General features: G+C 41.7%; 2 protein-coding genes across 7 annotated transcripts in view; one reads left to right on the top strand and one right to left on the bottom strand.

Annotated features, from left to right (window-relative positions):
- Positions 1–6,167, bottom strand: part of LOC140725192 (junctophilin-1-like) — a 153,607-nt gene extending 147,440 nt beyond the window's left edge. For all 5 annotated transcript variants that reach the window (XR_012098298.1, XM_073040335.1, XM_073040327.1 and 2 more), the window contains exon 1: positions 5,598–6,167. Coding sequence is in view for 4 of the 5 variants with exons in the window: in XM_073040335.1 (XP_072896436.1) it covers positions 5,598–5,976 (379 nt within the window). In the remaining variant the exon portion in view is untranslated. The remainder of the gene's footprint in view (positions 1–5,597) is intronic.
- Positions 6,168–6,487: 320 nt separating this feature from the next.
- gdap1 (ganglioside induced differentiation associated protein 1) overlaps positions 6,488–23,642 on the top strand; it is a 79,427-nt gene continuing 62,272 nt past the window's right edge. The window contains exon 1 of one of the 2 annotated variants that reach the window (XM_073040308.1): positions 6,488–6,507. The gene's annotated coding sequence lies outside the window, so the exon portion shown is untranslated. Of the gene's footprint in view, positions 6,508–9,020; positions 9,180–23,642 lie in introns of those variants that run through there. The other variant, XM_073040298.1, reaches the window with a different exon arrangement.

Genomic DNA, 23,642 nt, shown 5'->3' with positions numbered 1-23,642 from the left:
AAAAGTTCTTTCTCCCTTTCAGCAGGACCTGAACATTTAAGATTTAATAACAATATCAAAACTGCCACCATGGACAGTGAACCTGTTTAGCTAAATAATGCAAGCACTGCATTTAAATAATGGAATCCCTTGTCTATTTTCCAAAATCAAATTTTATGTAAGGAAATAGTCTTGTGAATTATTTCCCAAGCTGTCAACGTTGCTCCACGCAGTCGCTTGATTTCAATGCAGTAACCATTAGTTAATTTACTTAGTTAATTTTGCTTTGCTGGGATACACACTATACTTGAGAGTGCTTTTAAATGTCATCCTCAGTTCTCTGCTCCCAGGTTGGGTATTTTGGTCAATGATGACATGGGTTAGTAAGTTAGAAAGCTATTTTTAGTTGATGATCTGATTACTCTGAACCACCTCAATAAACTCCAGTCTTTTCCATTAGTAGGCAGGTGACAAACAGCTTAATGCCTACATCCAAATGAACAATGTTCACAATTTTATTGTACAATAAATATTTTACATTTAAAAGCTAATGTCATGTGACCTTTTTTAAAAAAAACACTTCACTACCTGAAAACAGCATGATTTAAGCCGATCCTTTTAGAATACCCAAATCCAGACTGTGGTGAGTTCAGTGTTGTGGGGTTTCATTCTGACAGTTGTACTGTGTATTTATATTAGCCTTCTTTAAAAAAAATGTGGAGTCAACGTGGTCATTTATTTCACATGACTTATGATTTCTCTAACCTAGAGTGTCAAAAGAATACCTGAATTTTTATTTTAGATCTTTTTTCCAATTTTTCTCCTCTTGTATAGCAAGGAACTTATGTTATAGCTCCATAGTGATCAACAGTCCTTCAACACCATGGTTGATATTACCTCTATCAACCACTGCCAGCAGGATACTAGACCACGTTGATTCGGGTTTGAACACATGAAATTTCCATCAGGCAATTCAAGGTACCATATAATATTGGGATTGGTATATTCTCCTTCCTTCCCGAACTGAGGGACACTGTACAACTTACACTAAAAAATCTAACCCGAGTAAGTTAACTGAAAGCAGTCTAGAGATCCTATTTACAGGGTTCAAAACATCATGGGCAATGAATTTAATTGTTGAGCTACATGGGATGCCTTGATCCTGACTGTAGATGAATTAACAATTTAAATATTGTTCCAGCCAAGTGTCTCTCTTGCCTTTGAAATGGAAATTAAACCATGTTTTGTGCACCTCACCGCACTTACATGCACATATGCTCTACTTAAACTCTACGTCTTACTACTACCAGAATCAGATTTAATATCACCGGCATATGTCGTGAAATTTGTTAAATTTGTGGCAGCAGTACAATGCGATGCATAATAATGGAGAGAAAAAGAAAACTGTGAATTACAGTAAATATATAAAGTAAATAAATTAAATAAGTAGCGCAAAAATAGGAAATAAAAAAGTAGTGAGGTAGTGTTCATGGGTTCAATGTCCATTCAGAAATTGGACGGCAGAGGGGATGATGTTCCTGATTCTGATTCTAAAATACCACATACAGTAAATTAATCAAAAAGAATTTTAACTATTACCACATTACCTTTTCACAATGCACGTGCCTGAAAATAGTCATTGTGAAAATGAAGTACAATTATATACTACTACAAGAAATTAACAAGGAAATTACTTAAAGTGACTGCAATTTTATAGCCAATCTTGTTATGGTGACATCTGAAGATAAGGCAAATCTGGACAATTTTGGCTTGTTTTCCTATAATATTTCCATTGTAATTGTATACATGAATTCAATACTGCAAGCACCTTCTCTTGAAATCACTCCAGCAAAAATAGTTTCATTACTTACCTATGAAATGTCAAATAAGAACCATGGCTGTCTGCAGGTTAAGACAATACAGTGGCAACCCTGATTCAGTAAGGTCATAGACCATTTCAGAATCTGCAACAGCACTTTGTTTTGTGTCACCTTTCTTACACGTGGTAAGCGAAGGACCCAGCTGCTAGGAGTGGACTACCAGTGTCTTGAGTTGTCTAGCTTTGGCTCAGCAGGCTTGGGCAAGCACAGACGCAGGCTCGAAGTAAGTTGTTTTTTCTCTGTTAGTACATAGCTTGTGTACTGAGAATAGATACACAGGTATGTGTGCAATCTGGGAACTCTGCGAGACCTTCAGACTCCCTGATAACTGCATCTGCATGAAGTGCATCAAGCTGCAGCTTCTAAAAGACAGTCTTAAGGAAATGGAGGTGCAGTTGGCTGACCTTCGGCTCATACGGGAGAATGAGGGAGTGATGGATAGGAGCTACAGGGAGGCAGTCACCCCTAAATTGCAGGAGGCAGGTACCTCCGTGACTGTCAGGAGACAGAAAAGGAATAGGCAGTCAGTGCAGAGTACCCCTGTGGACATTCCCCTCAATAATAAGTACACTACTTTAGATACTGTTGTGAGGGCCAAGAATGACCCATGGGGGGTGGGGGGGAGCTACAGTGATCAGAGGCAGCAGACCATCCGGGTGTCTCTCTCACATCAACAGAATCTGCTCTCACTGGGGGAATGACAATTCTGGATTGGATTATTACTAAAAAGAAGGTGCTTAGGAAGCTGGAATGTCTGAAGGTAGATAAGTCACCTGGTCCAGATGGGCCACAGGGTTCTGAAAGAGTTAACTGAAGAGGTGTGGAAGGCATTAGTAATGATCTTTCAAGAATCACTATGTTCTAGAATGTTTCCTGAGGACTGGAAAATTGTAAATGTCACTCCACCCTGTAAGAAGGGAGGAAGGCAAAATAAAGGAAATTATAGGCCAGTTAGCTTGACTTCAGTGGTTAGAAAGATGTTGGAGTCCATTATTAATGATGAAATAGGCTGAAGTCAGCATGGTTTTCTAAAGGGGAAAACTTTGCCTGACAAATTTATCTGACTTACTTGAGGAAATAACAAGCAGGATAGAAAAGTGGATGTTGTTCACTTGGATTTTCAGAATGCCTTTGACAAGGTGCCACACCTGAGGCTCCTTAGCAAGATAAGAGCCCATGGTATTACAGGAAAGAGACTAGTGTGGATAGAAGATTGGCTGACTGGCAGGAGGCAAAGAGTGGAAATAACACGAGCCTTTTTCTCATTGGCTGCCAGTGTTTAGTGGTGTTCCGCAGGCTGAGTCAGCGGTAAGGAAGACAGACGCACTGCTAGCATTCATGTTGGGACTGCTTCTTTTCATGTTTTCTGTCAATGATATGGGTGACCAAATTAGTGGTTTTGTGGCCAGGTTTGCAGACGATACAAAGATAGGTGGAGGAGCAGGAGCCTGCCAAAGGGCTCAGACAGATTGAGAGAATAGTCAAAGAAGCAGCAGATGGAGTATAGCGTAGGGAAGAGTATGGTCATGCACTGAGGTAGAAGGAAGATAGGCGTAGACTGCGGAGCAAATTCAGAAACCAGTGGTGCAAAGGGACTTGGGGGTCCTTGTGCAGGATTCCCTAAAGGTTAACTTGCAGATTGAATCAGTGGTGAGGAAGGCAAGCACACTGTTAGTATTCATTTTGTGATTATAAAGGAATAAAAAGCATGCTGAGGCTTTATAAGGCACTGGTCAGAGCACACTCGGGCATTGTGAGCAGCTTTGCACTCCTTATCTAACAAACAGTTTGTTGGCATTGGAGATGGCCCAAAGGAAGTTCATGAGGCTGATTCCAGGAATGAACGGAGTGTTTGATGGCTCTGGGCCTGTACCCACTGGAGTTTAGAAGAAATGGGGGGGGGGGGGCTATTGAAACCTATCAAATATTGAAAGGCCTAGGAAGATGGATATGGACAGGATGTTTCCTGTATTGGGAGAGTCTCAAACCAGAGGACAGTCTCAGCTTTGAGTGATGCCCATTTAGAACACAGATGAGGAATAATTTCTTCAGCCAGGGGTTGGTGAATCTGTGGAATTCATTGTCATAGACGCTGAGCAGGCCAAGTCATTGGGCGTATTTATGGTGGAGGCTGATAGGCTCTTGATCAATCAGGGTGTCAAACATTAATGGGGTTGAGAGGAATAAAAAAAATCACCCATGATGGAGTGACAGAGCAGTCTCAATGAGCGGAATGGCCAAAATAGGCTCCCTGCCTTACAGCCTTATCATTGTATGGGGGGGGGGGGGGGGGGGGAGTGGAGTACTGGGCAAGATAAGCATAACAACAAAATACAGTGTCACTTAATTAAAAAATAAAATAGAAGTAATTGTCTAAACCCAACACACTGTAGTTTTGTCATTTTGCAAAGGGAATACATAATTTAATTAAATATTTACTTTTCCATGAAAATCGTGAACAATTTTTAATATTTAAAATCACATCTGCCCTCCTTGAAAACAAATAGAAATGCAGAATTCATAATTAACTGGCTTTGAATTAATTAATGTTAATATACCATGTCTGTCACACTAATTTTTATGCCACAGAGTCCACAGGGTGAACTGACCCTGCGCTCTTCCCCCGCGGTATTTGCAGCAAGCACCTCAGTCACCGACACACATCCTGTCCCTTATCCTTCGGTTTACATGGAGGTGGAACTCTGTCACAGCATTTATCTCACTGCCCTTTCACGGCTGACTTAAAATGCACGACTTTCTACAGAAATGTGATCAAGGGCTGTATGGGTTCCTCCATTTCTTACTTTCAATGTTCTTCTTCACCACGGTTCCGTTAGTGAGCCACCCGATTCCTAAATGTGACCTCTTGGGCTCGGTGGATACTATTTGGACCATTTTGGGCATCAGCCAGAAAACTCATTTCACCATGATGACTACATAAAACCCGTGCAATTCTCAGAGAGAGGAGAAAAAAAACGACTTCAAATATTTTGGCATACTCCATTGTCGCTGCAGGTTAGATTTAAAAACCCGAATTATTCTAGCTTCGTTCGTTCGCCTGTGCGGCGCGACAGGGCTCCTTCCCCAGTATAAACCCGCTCTTTACACGAATGTATCAGGTAACAAATATTCTTAAATAGTGATCACTTCCCAAACGTTTCACCACAGGTGCGGGCACCTCTCCCCCACCACACTGGCCGCTGCACTGCCTCGCCGAGCAGTTCAGTAAATCAATCGGCTTGAGCTGGGTAATTTTTCGTTGCTGGTGGCCGTGCCTGACAGCCAATGGAGTGGAAATCTGCTCGTGGGGCGAAGTTTTCCACGGCGCGAGTTGCGTTCACAACCGCTACACACGCCGCGTGTGGGGGTTCACACTCGGCGTGCGGTGTACCTGTCTGTGGGTGTTCGCACCCGGCGAGGGCTTTGCATGTGTGTGTGTGTGGTTGTTCACACTCGGCATGTGTGGTGTATCATCAGTGTATGTTCACACCCGGTGTGAGCCGAGCGCGGGCGGCGACACAAACGCGCGGAGGATGGGACTGGAATCGGTCTTATCCGAATGAACCAACTACCAATTCCCGAGGTGGCGATGTTTTTGACTACATTAGCAGAGAAGGCAACACATTAAGGGCGTGAATGAAGTCCAGGTGTTCATTAAGCCTGCGAATCTACGCGTTAATTGCCCCGTCCTCCTGTGGGTGAAGTTTCCCCGGGTCCGGCGACCAGGCCCGTACTCACCGCCATCTCCATACGTCTCCACACCGTATCCATCCTGTAGCCCGTTGCTCCATGTGCCCTCGTACCTGGCCGGGCTGCTGAGACTCTGCCGGAGCCCGTACCTGCCTTTGAAGCCATGGGTCCACTCTCCGCGGTAACACCAGCGCCCCTTGGTCTCTACCCCCAGCCCGTGGCGCTTCCCCTGGCTCCAGTAGCCCTGGTAGGTGTTGCCACTCGGCCAGGTGTAGACTCCCACCACCTCGAAGCCGTGCGCCCAGGAGCCGCTGTACTCGCCCTGGCCCTTCGGCCCCGTGCAGATGCCGTGACCGTGGGCTTTGCCATCTTCCCAGCCGCCGCAGTAACTCCCGCCATCATCGAAGTCGAACCTTCCTCCAGTCATGCATGAAACGGTGCGACCGGATCGCCGACGTAAACGGACTCGGGGCAGTTAGGAGCGGGCAGGAAACCAGCGTGTGTGCAAAGAAAGTGCGAGCGGCGTCTGACTAGAGAGAGAGAGAACGCTAGCGAGGCGGGATCACTGACTTTAACTGGAGAGATTGGTGGAGGAGGCGGGCTCGTCAGCCACTGGAGAAGGCGGGCACAGGGACTGAGAGGGGAGAGGGCGGCCGCGGGGATTTATTCTCGGGAGAGGGACGTGGACCGGGACTAGAAGTCTGGGGAGAGGGGCGGGCGTGTGCATTGGAGACATTAGGGAGGGGAAGAGGCAGAAACGGGATAGAGATTGGATGAGAAGAAATAGCGAGTGAGAGGTACAGTGACTGGGGAGTGATGGGCAAGAATCTGGCGAGAGGAAACAGGGAAAGGTACTGGAGACTGCGGCGGCGTGGGCAAGTAGACAAGCGACTGGGTAGAAGCACTGAAAACATGCGGAGTTAGGGATAGATATTGGGCACTAGGACTGCTGTAGCAGGTGAGCGAGATGGGCAAAACTCTTGCGAGATAGTGGAAACAGGGACTAAACAATGAAATGGAATGGGCCCAGGGAATAGAGTCATGGCATGGAGATCGAAGAGACTTAAAAATGAGGAAGATCACTATGCGGACTGGAGGTGGGGAAGGAAATGGACACAGGGGTTGTCCAGTTTTGGACAGGGAGGTGCGTCAGAAATCGGAGGCACGGGAGAAACTTGGGTGCGGGAACATCAGTTCTACCGAAGGGTCTCGGCCCGAAACGTCGACAGTGCTTCTCACTATAGATGCTGTCTGGCCTGCTGCGTTCCACCAGCATTTTGTGTGTGGTGCGGGAACATTAGATGGGAAAGAAAGTTGAGAAATTGTGGCCCAAACAGTTTCTTTGCACACACGAACTGTTTAGTGGGGATCAGGAACTGGAGAGAGACTGGCAGGAGGTGAAAATGGACTTTGGGGAAATGGGAAGTGGGCACGGCGCCTGAGATGTCAGGAGGAAGACAGGCACAACGGGTGGGAGCAACTGGGGAGAGAAACTGTGGTGTGTAGGGGGTGCAGGCATGTGGACTGATGAGTTTGCAGAGGGAGGTGGAAGATCCAGTGGGACTGGAAACTTCATAGCACAGGGAGTGGGTAGGCAAAGAGAGTCAGGACTATTGAGGGGTCTGGCCAATGACTGTGGAGTCTGGGAAAGGTTGAGCCCAGGTACTAAAGAATTTGGCTGGTGTGGGCACGGCAATTGCGAAGCTGGTGCTGAAGGGTGCACCTGGTTTGATTACATTGATGGAGAGGCCGGTGCACAGAATGTACACAGAGACAGGGATGAAAGCATTTCAGTTGACAAAGAATATGAGAGACTGAGTGGAAAACAAAAATTAGGGAAGAAAGTCACATGAGAGAGCGGCAGAAAACGGGAATTAAAATAAAAGAGAAACCAATGGAGGAGTAAAGAACCAATAAGAATAGGCATTTGAAAAGTAACAGCTAAATTTTAAATAGTATTAATATATTGTGTGTGTACAGGGTATGCTGGCACCTCTGGTGAAGGGGCTTGTTCTGTCCATTCTGAGGCAGCTTTCTGACCTTTGGTCTTCACTCGGCTCTCACCTGTGGCTCCAAGTAGCAGTTAGCATGCGACACGTACCGGCCCACTCCCCGGTACACCGCTTTGAAAGGCGGGCTGGATCAGATGAAGGTAGCCGGTGGATCTCATACCCTGGTGAGATAGAGACATGCCCGTCCTAGCAGGTGAAGTCAGCCGGAGGAGATCCAACGACCCGCAACGCTTCGTGGAGAGCGCGGAGAGGCGCAGAAATAGTCATGGTCACCCACTGCAACCAAGGAGGAACCCGGACCACCGGAGTCGGACTTCCGAGATCGGGAGTGCAATGATTCTTCCACTTTAAAAACTCGCGCGGGACTCCTGCCATTGTTGGATACGACGGACAACCAAACACCGCTATTGATACTTAATGTTGGAAGTGCGAATTACAGTCAAGATGAACACGAAGAAAATAGAAAGAATGAAACCGTCGTTCGGTGATCCGGACTAAAGGCAAAGTGGTACCAATGGAGAAGGGAAGAGATCTCATCTCAGATAGGCCTCCTTGTAAGGGGTGCGAGAGATGGGGAAACGAATGCGCTAATTAACACGAATAAAATTAGAAATAAGTACTGGAGACTGGGAGCACACCGAGTTATCTGATGGCTAATGCATAGAAGATTTATTCTCTTCTATTGCCCCTTATGATCAAGGACGATTCTCCAGCTCTTGAGAAGTAAAAGGTGCGTGTGGGTGAATTCTTACCGAGCGCTGCCAACGCGCAAACTTTTTAAAAAAAGAGCGACTGAAATAAGACGGAAGTTTTAGCAACGCCAGGCATCAATAGAAAAATGCTAACATTATTAGGCAAGGTAATTACTCAAATGGGATGTAAATGCAATTGCGTGGGGGCGGCCGATCAGATGGTGCAATTACTTTTTAACGGTGTTGCATCACCGTCACTAACCCTGGACGTTGCTCCTGTAGCTCAGGAATGCTTTCAATATTCGTGATGATAATTCAACCCCTTTTCATATAACCGTTTGGGTGTTGCATGCTGTGACACAATTAGCTTTTTATGTGCAGAGTCAAATTTCCCTTCCCCTGTTAGTTTACCAGTTGAACGCGTTGCTGATATCCACACTCGTCCATACAAATTATCTTGTTTGTAATAAGAACCTTACAAATCTGAAGCTTTGGTAAAAGTTGGTCCCCTCTACATAGAAACCAATCAGTATTCCCGATCCAAAAGCTCAAAGCATCGAACAACATTGGTGACGAGAAGCGCCAAATCGGATTTTAAAAACATTGCGAGAACTCGGCTCTGATTTTTGACCATGATTGAGTGTGACGCCAGATGTTGTTCAATCTGTTAAATACTGTAAACGGAATGCGTAATTTGAGAAAAAGTGCGTCACGAGGTTCCCAGAATAGAAGGAAGAATAAATATGGTTATGGTTGCGCAGCGTTGGGCTCAGGAGGCTCAGGCTGGCGAAGTACAGAGATTCGCACAGGGATTGTCGGAGTGAAAATCAGACTAACGTGGCGTTCATACAAATATCTCCACAGCTGTTCGGGCAACTGGCGAACGGAATCTGATAGCACGGTCAGGAGGAGTCCAGGTAGACCCGGTGAGCTGACGCAGATCATTTCACGTGTATTTCGATTTTGTAGAAAACATTTATGGACCAAGTATACTGAAGGTGGAGTGAAGTACTGTATATACTGAGATACTGATCCTGAAATCAATCAGGTGGGGAATAAAAGGATGCTGGTTACATGTCAGGTGTGAGTTAAACCTGCGCTGACGATCTTATTGCAGCAGACGCGGGAGTAACTATAAGCAAAAAAAAACACGTTTACATAATGTTACATACTGTGCACGCAGTTTTTTTTAACAGTGATTTGTTATTATAGTTGAGGTCCAAGGTGTATGAGAATAATATACTGGGAATTGTACAGGGCAGTATCATTCTCCCACCAACTCTCTTTTCATTGAGTTAGATGTGTACGAAAATCTGCGCCAACTTTGAAATATCACACAAAATGCTGGTGGAACACGGAAGGCCAGGCAGCATCTATAGGGAGAAGCGCTGTCGACGTTTCGGGCCGAGACCCTTCGTCAGGACCCTTCCCCCTATAGATGCTGCCTGGCCTGCTGTGTTCCACCAGCATTTTGTGTGTGTTGTTGTTTGAATTTCCAGCATCTGCAGATTTCCTCGTGTTTGCTCTTTGAAGTATCACTGCACGTTTTGTAAAGGACCTGGCTGCCCGATTATAAATGTGGTTCACACTTTTTTCACAATGCAAGATCAAGTAGTGGTCACGCTAAGAAGCAGGTTAACATTGTTCCCTATGTTTAACTATTTTCTATATTTTACTTTATTGTGTTATTTTACTGCAAATACCTACATCTTCCATAAGCAGAGATGATCATTTATTCAAAGATGAAATAAAATATTGACTTATTAATAGGAAAAAAATGCACCCACAGACAAATCTCAGGAGGCCCTGCAATTGAATATGCAAGACTGTTTACTGCCTAGCCTAAAAAAATCCCACAGAAATTGAAAAGGCTAATTTCCTAATTTAACTGACGAAACAACTCAACAAATCTACTGATCAAGGTTTCAAATTCTTTATGGGAATTCCTCTGATTTTTGAAACTGTTTATACTTAAAGGGCAATATTTATAGGACGAACTTGATTTAGATGGCAGTGCATTAAGGTTGTATTAGAATTGTATGGTTGCACTGTAAGATCATCTTAGGATAAATAATAATACCAAGCCAAACATGATGACCTGATGGCTTTTCGGAATAGTAATACTTTTAGGAAATATTTTAGGAGTGAATGAAATGGTGAGCTGAAGAGTTTTGAGAGAACATTCCAGAAGTTGGGACCACATAGATGAATATATGACATAGCTCAAAAACCATTATAAATTTGTTGGCAGAACCTCAGATGGTGACAAAAGGGTGTACAGGAGTGAGATATGCCAGTTAGTTGAGTGATGCCACAACAACAGTCTTGCACTCAAGGTCAGCAAGATTAAAGAGCGATTGTGGACTTAAGAAGGGATAAGATAAGAGAACACAATCCAATCTTCACAGAGGAATCAGAAGTGGAGAGAGTGAGCAATTTCAGGTTCCTGGGTGTCAATATCTCTGCAGGCCTAACCTGGATGCAACATATTGTTGCAGCTATAACAAAGGCAAGGCAGTGGCTATATTTCATGAAGAGTTTGAGGAGATTTGGTTTTTCAACTAAAACACTCAAAAACTTCTATAGATGTACCATGCAGATCATTCTGACTGGTTGCATCATCGTCTGGTATGGGGGTGCGGTGGGGTGAGCTACTGCACAAGATCGAAATAAGTTGCAGAAACTTGTAAAACCAGTCAGCTCCATCATGGGTACTAACCTCCATAGTATCCAAGACATCTTCAATGACTGGTGCCTTAGGGAAGTGGTGCCCATCATTAAGGATCCCCCACCACCCAGGACATGCCTTCTTCTCATTGTTACCATTGGGAAGGAGGTACAGAAGCCTGAAGACACACACTCAGTGATTCAGGAACAGCTTCTTCCCCTCTGCCATCTGATTCTTAAATGGCCATTGAACCCGTGAACACGAGCTCACTACCTTTTTATTTCTTCTTTTTGGAACTACTTATTTTAACTGAACTATTTAATAGACAGACATATTCTTAATGTAATTCAGTTTCTTCTCTATATTTATCATGTATTTCATTGTACTGCTGCCATAAAGTAAAAATTTTTATGACATATGCGTGATATTAAACCTGATTCTGATATATGCACCATCTTCCACACTTAAACCTGGCCAAGAGAAATGTACGGTCATATGAGATGAGTGTCATAGGCCTAGAGAGGATTAATAAATAGGGATGTAAGATCATAACAGATTTGAACTGGTTGAAAATACTATAAGTTTATAATTAAAAATGTGTTTACTGGATGCCACTGCAGGCCAAAGCACTTGGATGATAGTTGAATGGGACATTCTGTGATAAGAGTAGGAATCTAGTTTATAGAAATTGCAGAGCTGGGTGACAATAAGGGTTGGATAAACATATTACTGAAAGAAAAGAAAATCTTTTGCCGATGGGGAAATGCTCTGAACTCAGTGATGTGATATAAGTTTTCATTGAAATATAACAGATCAACGTATACCTGTCGTATTTCCTGTAAGACCGCACACTACATCTAAGAATATTCAGTGCATCCTAGAGTCATAGAATACCACAGCAATGAAGCAGGCCCTTTGGCCCATCTAGTCTATGCCAAACCATTAATCTGTCTATTCCCATTGACCAGCAACCGGACCATAGCTCTCCATATCCCTCCCATCTAAGTATCTGTCCAAATCGAACCCTCATCCACAGCTTGTGTTGGTAGCTCTTTCCATAATCTCACCATCTTCGGAGTGAAGAGGTTCCCACTCATGTTCCCTTTAAACATTTCATCTTTCACCCTTAACCCATCATCTCTAGTTCTAGTCTCACCCAACCTCAGTGGAAAAAGCCTATTTGCACTTACCTTATCTTCACCCCTCATAATTTTGTACACTTTTATAAAATCTCCCCTCAATCTTCTATGTTCTACGGAATAAAGTTCTAACCTATTCAACCTTTCTCTATAATACAGGTCCTCAAGTCCTGGCAACATCCTTGTAAACTTTCTCTACCCTCTTTCAATCTTATTTATATCTTTTCTGTACGTAGGTGACCAAAACTGCACACAATACTCCAAATTAGACTTCACCAACATCTGACACAATTTCAACAGAACATCCAAACTCCTGTACTCAGTATATTGATTTATGAAGGCCAATGTTACAACCCTCACCACCTGTGACACCACTTTCAAGGGATAATGGATCTGTATTCTCAGATCCTTCTGTTCTACCATAGTGCTCAGTTCCCTACTGCTCACTGTGTGAGATCTACACTGGTTGGTCTTCTCAAATTGCAACACCTCACACTTGTCTGCATTAAATTCCATCTGCCATTTTTCAGCCTATTTTTCCAGCTGGTCCAGATCCCAATGAAAGCTTTGACAGCCTTTCTCACTGTCCACTATACCCCATTCTCTGTGTCATCTGCAAATTTGCTGATCCACTTTACCACATTATTATCCAGATCATTGATATAGATGACAAACAACAACAGACCCAGCACCAGTCCCTGCAGCATACCACAAGTCACAGGCCTGCCAGTCAGAGAATCAACCATTTACTACCACTCTTTGGCTTCTCTTGTGAAATTGCTACTTCAATTTGCTACTTCATCTTGAATGTCAAGTGACTGAACCTTCTTGACCAATTTCCCATGCTGGACCTTGTCAAAGACCTTGCTAAATTCCATGTAGATAACATCCACTGGCTTGTCTTCATCAACTTTCCTGGTAACTTTCTCAAAAAATTCTCTAAGATTGATTAGACATGACCTATCATGCACAAAATCACGTTGACTATCCCTAACTAGTGTCTGTCTATCTAAATACTTGCAGTATATATCCCGATCCTTAAAGCACCTTACAATAACTTCCCCATTATTGATATTTTAGAGCCTTTCTTAAATAATGGAACAACATTAACTATCCTCTAATCCTCTAGCCACCTCATCAGTGGCTAAAGATGTGTTAAATATCTCTGCTAGTGCACCTGCAGTTTCTGCATTTGCCTCCTGAAGGGTCAAACAAAACACCTTTTTCGGGCCTGGGGATTTATCCATCCTAACCTGCCTTGGCCTCTGTAATCTGTATAGGGTCCATGACCTTGCTTTTGCTTTGCCACACTTCCATAGACTTTGTCTGTCTCCCAAGTAAATACAGAGGCAAAAAATTCCATTTAAGATCTCCCCCATTTCTTTTGGCTCCGCACATAGATTGCCACTTTGATCTTCCAGAGGACCAATTTTATCTCCTTTTATCATTTAGCTCTTAATACATCTGGTGGAGCCCTTAGGATTCTACTTCATATTGTCTGCTAGAGCAATCTCATGTCTTCTTTTAGACTTCCTGGTTTCTTCCTTAAGTGTTATACTCCTCAACTACCTCATTTGTTCCTGCCTGCCTGTACCTGCTATGCACCTCCTTCTTTTTCTTAACCAGGGCCTTAATAACCCTTGAAAACCAAGGTTCCCTAGACCTGCTATTCTTGCCTTTTATTCTCACAGGAACATACAAACTCTGTACTCTCAAAATTCCTCTTTTGAAGCACTCCTACTTATCAAGTACATCTTCGCCAGAAAACAACCTGTCCCAATCCACACTTGCCAGATCCTTTCTGATACCATTAATATTGGCCGTTCTCCAATTTAGAATCTGAATCTAATGACTAGACCTAGCTTTTTCTATAATTACCTTGAAAAAACTGTATTATGATCACTGAATGAGAAGTCTTCCCCTGCACAAATTTCTGTCACCAACTCAGTCTTATTCCCTAATAGGAGATATAGTATCACACTTTCCAGTGGGGACTTCTATATATTGATTAAGGAAACTTTTCTGAACATATTTGACAAACTCTTTCCCATCCAGCTCCTTTACGTATTGGCATCCCAGATAATATGTGCAAAGTTACAATCACCTACAATCACAACCTTATGTTTCTTTCAACAGTCTGCGGTCTCCCTACAAATTTGCTCCTCTAAATCCTCAGTTCTACCCATAAAGACTCAATATACATACTCTCCAGTCTGTCCTGTCTGAGCACTACTGTGACATCCTCAAGGGATGACTCTAGGATAATATGTTATAATATTTCCACTCTAGGTTAATGCTACCTCCTTTAAAACAAAGCCCTGTGAAAAGAGCTCTATTAAAAAAGTAAATCTTAAACCTAACTACTAAGTGGCTTTAATGGATATTTAGTAAGTTAACTCTAATGGACACTCCTGATGGAGCTCCATGGATCATCAGTAATTCTAAGAGTATAAGAGGGAGCCATCATAGTTTGCTTTCACTGCCTAGACATCAATAATGAAGTAGTTCCATGTGGTAACTGATTGACTTTCTTCCTCATCTGACTTGGTCTTAATGCAAGAAGTGAAATTGGAGTTACTGCTGGATGGATAGAATGGAAGAAGACAACAGGAAGGAAACAATCTTTATTGGTGCAGAAAATAGCTGCTTCCCTCTTTCATTGAGATGAAAGGCATCCTTAAATATTAAGCAAAATGATAAAAACAGAATGAAAGAATCATGAAATGCAATTCAGCGTCTAACTCTCAGACTAATTGTTTTAGCAAACAAATAGGAAAGTAAAGGAAACTCTAACCTCCAAAAAGCAAAGATGTTAAATCATGTGGACCAAACATTGAATGTTCTTCCAGTCCTTCTAATGGATGTCTTGCCCAGATGATGAGAAATTTGCACTTTATTGTAAGAAGTACTTATACCAGTGTAGCATGGAAGTTGTGATTGGCATCATACTTAAATATAATTTAATGCAGTAATTCTAACTTCCTCCCAGCACCATTTTTAATTTGACATATTTGAATCATGAGTTAAAACTTTTCATGTTAATTTCTTGTACTATCCGTACAACCAACATACATTTTTATTTTGTCAATTGCTGAAATTTGTCCAGTTTGGGTACTGTCAGGAGCATCAGCTACATAAGTCATTTCAGCCTGGTTCCAAATATCCACAAAGGAAGTACATTTCAGAGATGTAAAGGAATCATTTGACTAAACACAAACAAGAGAAAATCTGCAGATGCTTGAAATCCAAAGAAACACACACAAAATGCTGGAGGAACTCAGCAGGCCAGGCAGCATCTATGGAAAAGAGTAGAGTTGACAATTTGGGTCGAGACCCTTCAGCAGGACTGTTAACTTGACTGAACATGGCATCGGAGCCCTGGTAAAACTGAAGATGAAAGGAATCAGGGAAACTCTCAGTTGGCTGAAGGAAACCTCATTCAACAGAAGACATTTGTATTTGTTGTAACTCAATGTTGCAGCACCAGGGCATTGCTGCAGGGCTTCCTCAGACAGTGTTATAAGTCCAGTCATCTTCAGCAGCTTTATCAATAAGCTTCCTTCTACCACTTTGGAATGCCATGCTTCAGAAAATGAGTGGCTCATATGTGCATGCAGCAAGATTAGGACAACATCCACAATGGACTTATTAATTGTAAGTGACAGCCAATGACAAAATCGAATATGGGAGAAGGTAATCATCATTCCAAAGCCCCTAACTGACAACATCTTGAGTTTGCCATTTACAAGCAACTACCTACATAAAATACTACATAAATACTGTGGTTAGATCCTGCAGAGAATGGGTTATCTTCTGAGACCTGAGAGACGTTTCATTATCTACAAGGTATGAGTCAAAGATGTAATGGAATATGCATTATGAGCCTGAATGAGGGTAGTTCTAACAATGTAGGTTTGACACTGCCCATTCTCACTTAAATGGAATGACATCTGCTATCCTAAATTTTCATTAGTACACCATATTTGGAATACATGATAGTTGTACTGACCAAATACATAGTGGTGACTTGTCGAGACTACTCTAAATCCCTCCCAAACATGATACCATTTTCAGCAAGGAAGACCAGAGCAAGAAGCCTATGGAAACGCTGTCACCAGAAGGTTCTCCTTCAAGTTCCATTCTGACTTGAAAATACTCTTCATTCAGGACTGTGGTTCCAAATCCAGGAACTCCCCATTCAACAATGCTGTAGGTGTATCTTCCTGCAGGAGGATTGCAGAAGTCCAAGGATGTGACTGATCTCCACCTTCTCAAGGCTGATTAGGCATGAATGATAAATACTGGTATTGCAAGTCCTGTCCGAGTCCCTTAAGTGAATAAATGCAGTCTTCAACATAAATGATCTTATTATACCTTTGTGCAAGCCTCTGAATTGCTTGCCCTGAGTCTTTTTGATTTTAATTTCATGAGAAGTTCTAGAAGCTAAGGCAATCATGTGTACTACAGTTTAAGAATTCAACATTTCTGTTTGATGTTTGTACTAAGGCTGTAATGAGGACTGGAATTAAGTGGTCATGGAAAAACAATGTTAATGCTGCTTAGTAGCTCTTGTCTATAATATATTCCATATGTACACCAATGGGTGAGAAGAAGCTGATGGAGCATTTATTGTCTGATTTGGATTTGTCCTGCCTTTTGTGAACAGGGTAATTTTCACTTTGTTGGCTAGGCTGATATGTTTCACTTGCATTATAACAGCTTGGCAATATCACAAAGGTCCACTGTTGCAATCAAACTGTTCTCAAATCCTTCCCAATGTGCATAATCTTTGAGAAAATTATTTGTGAATGGGTGAAATCTAGAGAAGCAAAAGTGGATTGAACAATGAGCTTTTGCGTCTCATCATGGATGACAAGGTGGAGAAATGTCTCTACCAAAGGAGGTACAAGGCACTTTTTCCCTCCACTAACATGCAAGTCACCCTCAGGCAAGTTGTACCCCCCCCCCCACCTCAATCAGGGTCATATGAAGCCACGAGAGCAGGTGGTGGATGGTCTTATGAACAGTTGGTGCATATCACAAGACCACTGACGCCAGGCAGACAATCTCTGTAGAGTATTGATAATGACTGGGGTCACCTGTCTTGTAAAGACACTGCCCAGAAAAAGGCAATGGCAAACCACTTCTGTAGAAAAATTTGCCAAGAACAATCATGGTCATGGAAATACCATGATCGCCCAAATTATAGACATGGCACATAATGCACAGACAAACAAATGAACGACAGCTGAACATATTCTGCCTTGTATTTTATGAGCATGTGTTAGAATCATTGTTGAGGATTTGGGTGATAATGGAGCTTCCTTCTCCTCCTCTTCTTTTTCGATGTGTAACACATCTTTAATTTGTTTTTCCAAGACAGCAGAGCTTTGATTGAATCCAATGATTAAGACCATTAGTACATTGAGTCTGCCCTGCCATTCAAATATGGCTGATCTATTTTCCGTCTCAACACTATTTTCCTGCCTTCTTCCCTTTGACGCCCTTACTAATCAAGAACCTATCAGCTTTTGCTTTAAATATACCCAGTAACTTGGTCCTACAGCCATCTGTGGCAATAAATTCCACAGATTTACCACCCTCTGGCTAAAGAAATGTATCCTTGTCTCTGTTCTAAAAGGATGTCTTTCTATTCTGATGCTATGCTCTCTGTTCTTAGACTCTCCCACAATTGGAAACATCCTCTTCATGTCCACTCAGTATAGACATTTCAATATTTGGTAGCTTTCAATGAGATTCCCCCTCCCATTCTTCTACACTCCAGCCAGTACAAGCCCAAAGCCAGCAGATGTTAACCCTTTTATTTCCAGATCATTCTTGTAAACCTCCTCTGGACCCTCTCCAAAACCAGCACATCCCCTCTTAGATGCGGGCTTGAAAACTGCTCATAATACTCCAAATGTGGTCTAACCAATGCCTTATAAAGCCTCAGCAGTACATTCTTGCTTTTATATTTTAGTTCTCTGTAAGTGAATGCTAACATTGTATTTTAATTCCTTACCACCGACTGAACCTGCAAGTTAATGTTTAGGGAATCCTGTACTAGGACTCCCAAGTCCCTTTGCAGCTTAGAAAATATACCTTCTGCCAGAGTGCATGACCACACACTTCCCGACATGGTATTCCATCTACCACTTTTTTGCCCATTCTCCTCATCTGTCCAAGTCCTTCTGCAGACTCTCTGCTTCCTCAACACTACCTGCCTTTACTTCAACTGCAGACTTGGTCAGAAAACCATGAATTCCATCATGTAGATCATGAAGGTAAAATAGTAAAATTAGTGGATCCAACACTGTCCCCTCAAGAACACCATTAGTCACTGGCAGCCATCCAGAGAAAGCTCCCTTTATTCCAACTCTTTGACTTCTGTCTGGATTTCTTACTTCTGTTGCTAATTGTGTGGTACTTCACCATTTTAGGCACATCTGATGCCTCGACACATTGAACCATCGTAATGAAAGTGAATGATGTTTTGAGATGTGAGACTCAGATTGAAGGATATTTTGCTGCTCTAATAGTCGAAATACATCAGGGATGATTTATTTTATTTCTATATTCTAGTAGAACAGAAATTACGCTGGGATGATTCTATTCAACCCTTCCTGAACTAGCACGGGCATCTCCACAACACACTGAACTGATCACTAAACACAACTTATGTATGGACTCGCCTTCAAGGACTCTACAACACATGTTCTCAGTATTATTTATTGACTTATTCATTATTGATATTATTACTATTAGCTTCTTTTTGTTTTGCACAGTTTATCTTCTTTTGAACATTGGTTGCTTTTCAGTCTTTGAGTGCAGTTTTTCATTGATTCTATAGCACTTTGTTTTACTGTGAATGCCTGCAAGAAAATGAATCTTGGGGTAGAATTTAATGACATTTATGTACTTTGGTAATCAATTTACTTTGAAATGTAAGCTTTTATTAGACTGATCTCTGGAATATTAACTGAAATTAATGACTACCATGGTGTAATTGCTTGAGCTGTCTGTTTGAAAGCTCTGCCGATTCTCACACAGATTCCCATATGCTAGGGAGGAGGACTTTGGAGGGCTGCACGAGATGAACGTGTGTTGCCATGTCAGATTTCTAGTTTGTGCTGGCTGGTCTGACCTTTCCCAGTCCAAGGATTATGCTGGGGGCAGCCTGCAGATGCCATGCTTCCAGTGCCAATGTAGCATGCCCACAACTCACTAACCCTAACCATACACCTTTGGAACGTGGGAGGAAAGCAGAGCACCAGGCAACACAAACTCCTCACAGGCAGCAGTGGGAATTGATCCCTGATCAGAGATTGCTGGCAACGTAAAGCGATGCACTGACCACTAAACTACCATGGCTGCCAGACCAGGTTAAAACAAAAAGTTTCCTTCTCTAACAGAGAGAAGTGAACCAGGTAAATTTTTATGACCAGTTTCATTAACTATCATTGATCCCAGCTTTTCGTTCCAGATTTTGCTTAATGATTTTAATTTGTTAGTTTCTTTGAAGAGATTTTAACTAATGTTTCTAGATTATTAAATCAAACCTCTGGATTTTCAGTCTTATTACATTATCACTGAGCTACACTACCCATTAGTAGTAAAAATAAAGGCAGCTCTAAAATGTGACTGTGTTCAGGTCATATGAAATATGAAACTAAATAATTTACCATCACTCCTCATAAAGCACAATGCTTTATTCTCTGTACAACTGAGTGAAGTACAATTATTTTAATCTTGTTACTTGTTCCAATGGCTGGGTGTGAAACAGCTATACATGCTCATCTCGAAGCAGTCTAGAAATCAACAAACCTACTGTACATCTGTATAATGTAATAAAAGATATATAATTATTTTGCTTTGTTTTTATTTCAAAAATAAACTTTATTCATAATGAAAATATATACAAACACAAAAGAAAAACAGTCCATGGCTGTTTACATTTATAGTGTTATTGGTTCTATATTAAGCAACAATGGTACGAAGAACACCAAGATTATTGTCACTCATATGGCCTCCTGGGGCAATACAGACTGCATTTGAAGGACTTCCACTCCAGAACCAGCCCCTAGATGTAGAGCGGCAGAAGGACCATAGACCGAAGCTTTTGTGAAAATCTTTGTGTTGGCCATGCTGAGTTTCAGTGAGTCCCTGAATAAGTAATCTTGCAGCCCAGAATGTGCCAGTTCCTTACAGACTGGAAATACCAGCAAATCTTGGAGAGGCCAAAGATCATCTTTCATTAGACCGACGATTTTCCGAAAGCACTTGATGTCCATCTCTGTGTATATCCCTGGGAACAGCTGGTAGTCAGAAAGTCCTCTATTATACGGCTACTTGGGGTGAACCATGAGAAGGACCCTTGCATTCCTCTCCACAACCTCTTTGACAATACATGGTCTGCAAAGAAGTGGGCGACTATTTCCTTGTAATTGCAGTCATTCCAAGGATGGCATGCATTGGAAGTAAGATTCTAGCTGTACAGGAAAAATCCAACTGAGGGACCTCCTCTCACTGCTAGCCAAACAAGGTTTTGGTGCTTATTGTTGAGTTTTAATGATGAGGCTCTCTACTAGATGGTTCGGACAGTGTGCTTGGGAAACTACCCCACAGGATCCATCATACCTTTGTCCTGTAGGTCACCGCTTGACGGACTTGTGGCCCAATTTGTTTTCCTGGAAAAACTTTTCCATAAATAATAGCTAGTATGGCAATGTCCAGCTGACTAGGGCATTGTACAGCAATGGGCCCAGGCCCACCCTTCATAACACTGGGAAAAACTATTACCATAGCATATATTGACACTTGGTCCATATATTTTGGATCTAAGCTCAGCCTGATGCAGCCACACACAAAGATGTCCACGGACAAGGGTGATGTTGGGTATTCTACTTCCCCAGTTATACAACAACTTGAACATCATGACATATCAGAATGATTCCATCCTGGATACCCAGATGAACTTGAAAATGGCTCCTTTGACTGTCAGGGCAGAGGACTGAGGAATGGGCCTTTCTTCTATTCTTCCATTTGTTCCTATCTTCAGTTATGCTGTAGGTTTAATGTGGGTATGGGGCATGACACAATAGGCTAGATACTTCAATTATTTTTTGAGATACACTCATTTCCCTGTCGGCCGTCATTTGTACCAAGGATGACGAAGATGAAGAAGGCACACCTGTGAAAATCTGTAAGGAGCTTGAGGAGATTTGGTATGTCACCAAAGACTCGAGCAAATTCCTACAGATGTACTGTGGAGAACATTCTAACAGGTTGGATCACAGCCTGGTAAGGAGGTTCCAATGTGCATGACTGAAGGAGGCTGCAGAGGTCTGTAGACTCAACCAGCTTCCTCACCTTTGAAGACGTCTTCAAAAGGTGGTGTCTGAAGAAGGTAAAATCCATCATTAAGGACTCTCACCATCTGGGACCTGCCCACTGACCATTACTACCTTTGGGCTGTAGTACAGGAACCTGATGACCCACACTTAATGAGTCTGGAACAGCATCTTCCTCTGCATCATCAGATTTTTGAACAGTCCATGAAGACTACCTTATTATTTTTTGCACTATTTATTTATTTCATAATTTATAGTAATTTTCTCTCTGCACTGTATTGCTGCCATAAAGAAATGTCATATAAGACAGTGATAATATAGCTGATACTGATGTTGAGATACTCTGTTGAGAAATTATTAATGCTATTGTTATTTTACTGCTGTAACATTAGATAATAATTCAGAATCAGAATCAGGTTTATTATCAATGGCATGTGACATGAAATTTGTTAACTTAGCAGCAGCAGTTCAATGTAATGCATAATATAGAAGAAGAAAAAAATTAAATAATAATAATAATAATAAATAAGTAAATCAATTACAGTATACCTATATTGAATAGATTAAAAATCATGCAAAAACAGAAATAATATAAGTGAGGTAGTATTCTCAATCATTTTTAGAGATAATTACACCTGTGTATAGTCTCTTTGATATAGGAATTGAAAATGTTCTGTAGAGGCCACTAGAATGGTTTTTTTTGGGGGGGGGGAATCTTTGGTAATTGGGGAGACTTAAAATCTCAGCTGATTTTATTTTTCAAAATGCAGTGTTTCCACCAGTAAGAAGGATATGGTAAAATATAAAAAGTTAACTCAATCATAGTGTCAGTCAAATAGTATCCTGACTTGAGCACATCCTAGTGTTCTGGCATCATTGCAAAGTTTTAAAATATTCTGGAAATCCCAATCTAGCACTGTGGGAGAATTTCAATGAACAGACGTCAGAAGTAAAAGAACATGTCTTTCTGTTGTTTTCTGTTAGACAGCTAGGGATGGTTTCCTTGTCAGCAAATGTTATATGCTAAGACTGCATGAAATTACTTGAAGTGATCTCATACAAGCAGCTAAAATGAATAGATAATTAATTTGCATTCCTTTTGACATATTATTTCAAATAGGTTGACGGGGGGAACAATAGCGTTCAGCAATATGTAACAAAAAGGTAGGTAAGTTAAGTATTAGGCAATTTATATTTTCCCCAGGTGTATAATTTCAGAAAAGAAATGCCTATTAATGCAGTGACAAACACAGGGATACCTCAGATGTTGGAAATCCAAAGTAACATGCACGAAATTCTGGAGGAACTACACAGGTCAGGCAGCATCTACGGGAAGGAATAAAGAGACGATGTTTTGGGCTGAGACCCTTCACCAGGACTGGAAAGGAAGAGGGGAATAAGCCAAAATAGGGTAATTGGGGGAGGGGGCAGAGGGGAAGGAATACACACTAGAAGGTGGTAAGTGAAGCCAGGTGAGGTGGAAAGTAGGTGCATGGGGGAGGGGGATGAAGAGAGAAGCTGGGAGGTTATAGGTGGAGAAGGTAAAGGATGATGAAGAAGGAATCTGGCAGGAGAGGAGAGTGAATCATGGGAGAAAGGGAAGGAGGAGTGGTATGGCAGTGAGTTTTGACTTTCTTCAAACATTTTGAAGAGAACTAAATTAATTGCTACTTCTGGTTGAGATAATGGCTTGTATAAGGAATGTGAAATACGACTGCATTTTATTTTCAAGCCCATTGTTTTTTTTTCTAGCTGGAGCTGAATTTTTTATGGAATCTTTACAAAGCCCAGGTATAATTGTTAGTATTAGAAAGGCAGCAGCTGCTGTAATTTATGGAATATGAAACTATCTCTAAGGAAATGCTTAAATTTGTCTTCTAGCTTCCGGAAAATATTATCTTTCTACTCAGAGTTTGAATACCTCCAAACCCTCAGAACGCATTGCACATCATTGGTGATAAACAAATGATTAGTTATAATTTAAGTACAGAGTGACAATTATGCCCTTACAGATGATTGGCTTAGATTTTAAAAATGTAATTTCATGCTGCTTGGTAGAGAAACAATCTGTATTTAAAACAAATTATAAAGTAGAGGTATAAATTATAGGCTATGTGATATCACTGTCATGAATAATAAAGTCATGCATTGAAATATCTCACCAAATACTATCACAGAAAGAACTTGTGCCGCTGTTATGCAGGAAATGCTTTATAACTGATATAATTTTCA

The sequence above is a fragment of the Hemitrygon akajei genome, chromosome 1 (genome assembly GCF_048418815.1).
Source record: "Hemitrygon akajei chromosome 1, sHemAka1.3, whole genome shotgun sequence".
Lineage (NCBI taxonomy): Eukaryota > Metazoa > Chordata > Chondrichthyes > Myliobatiformes > Dasyatidae > Hemitrygon > Hemitrygon akajei.
The sequence above is the reverse complement of the archived record's forward strand: the minus strand, read 5'-3'. Positions and strand labels throughout refer to the sequence as shown.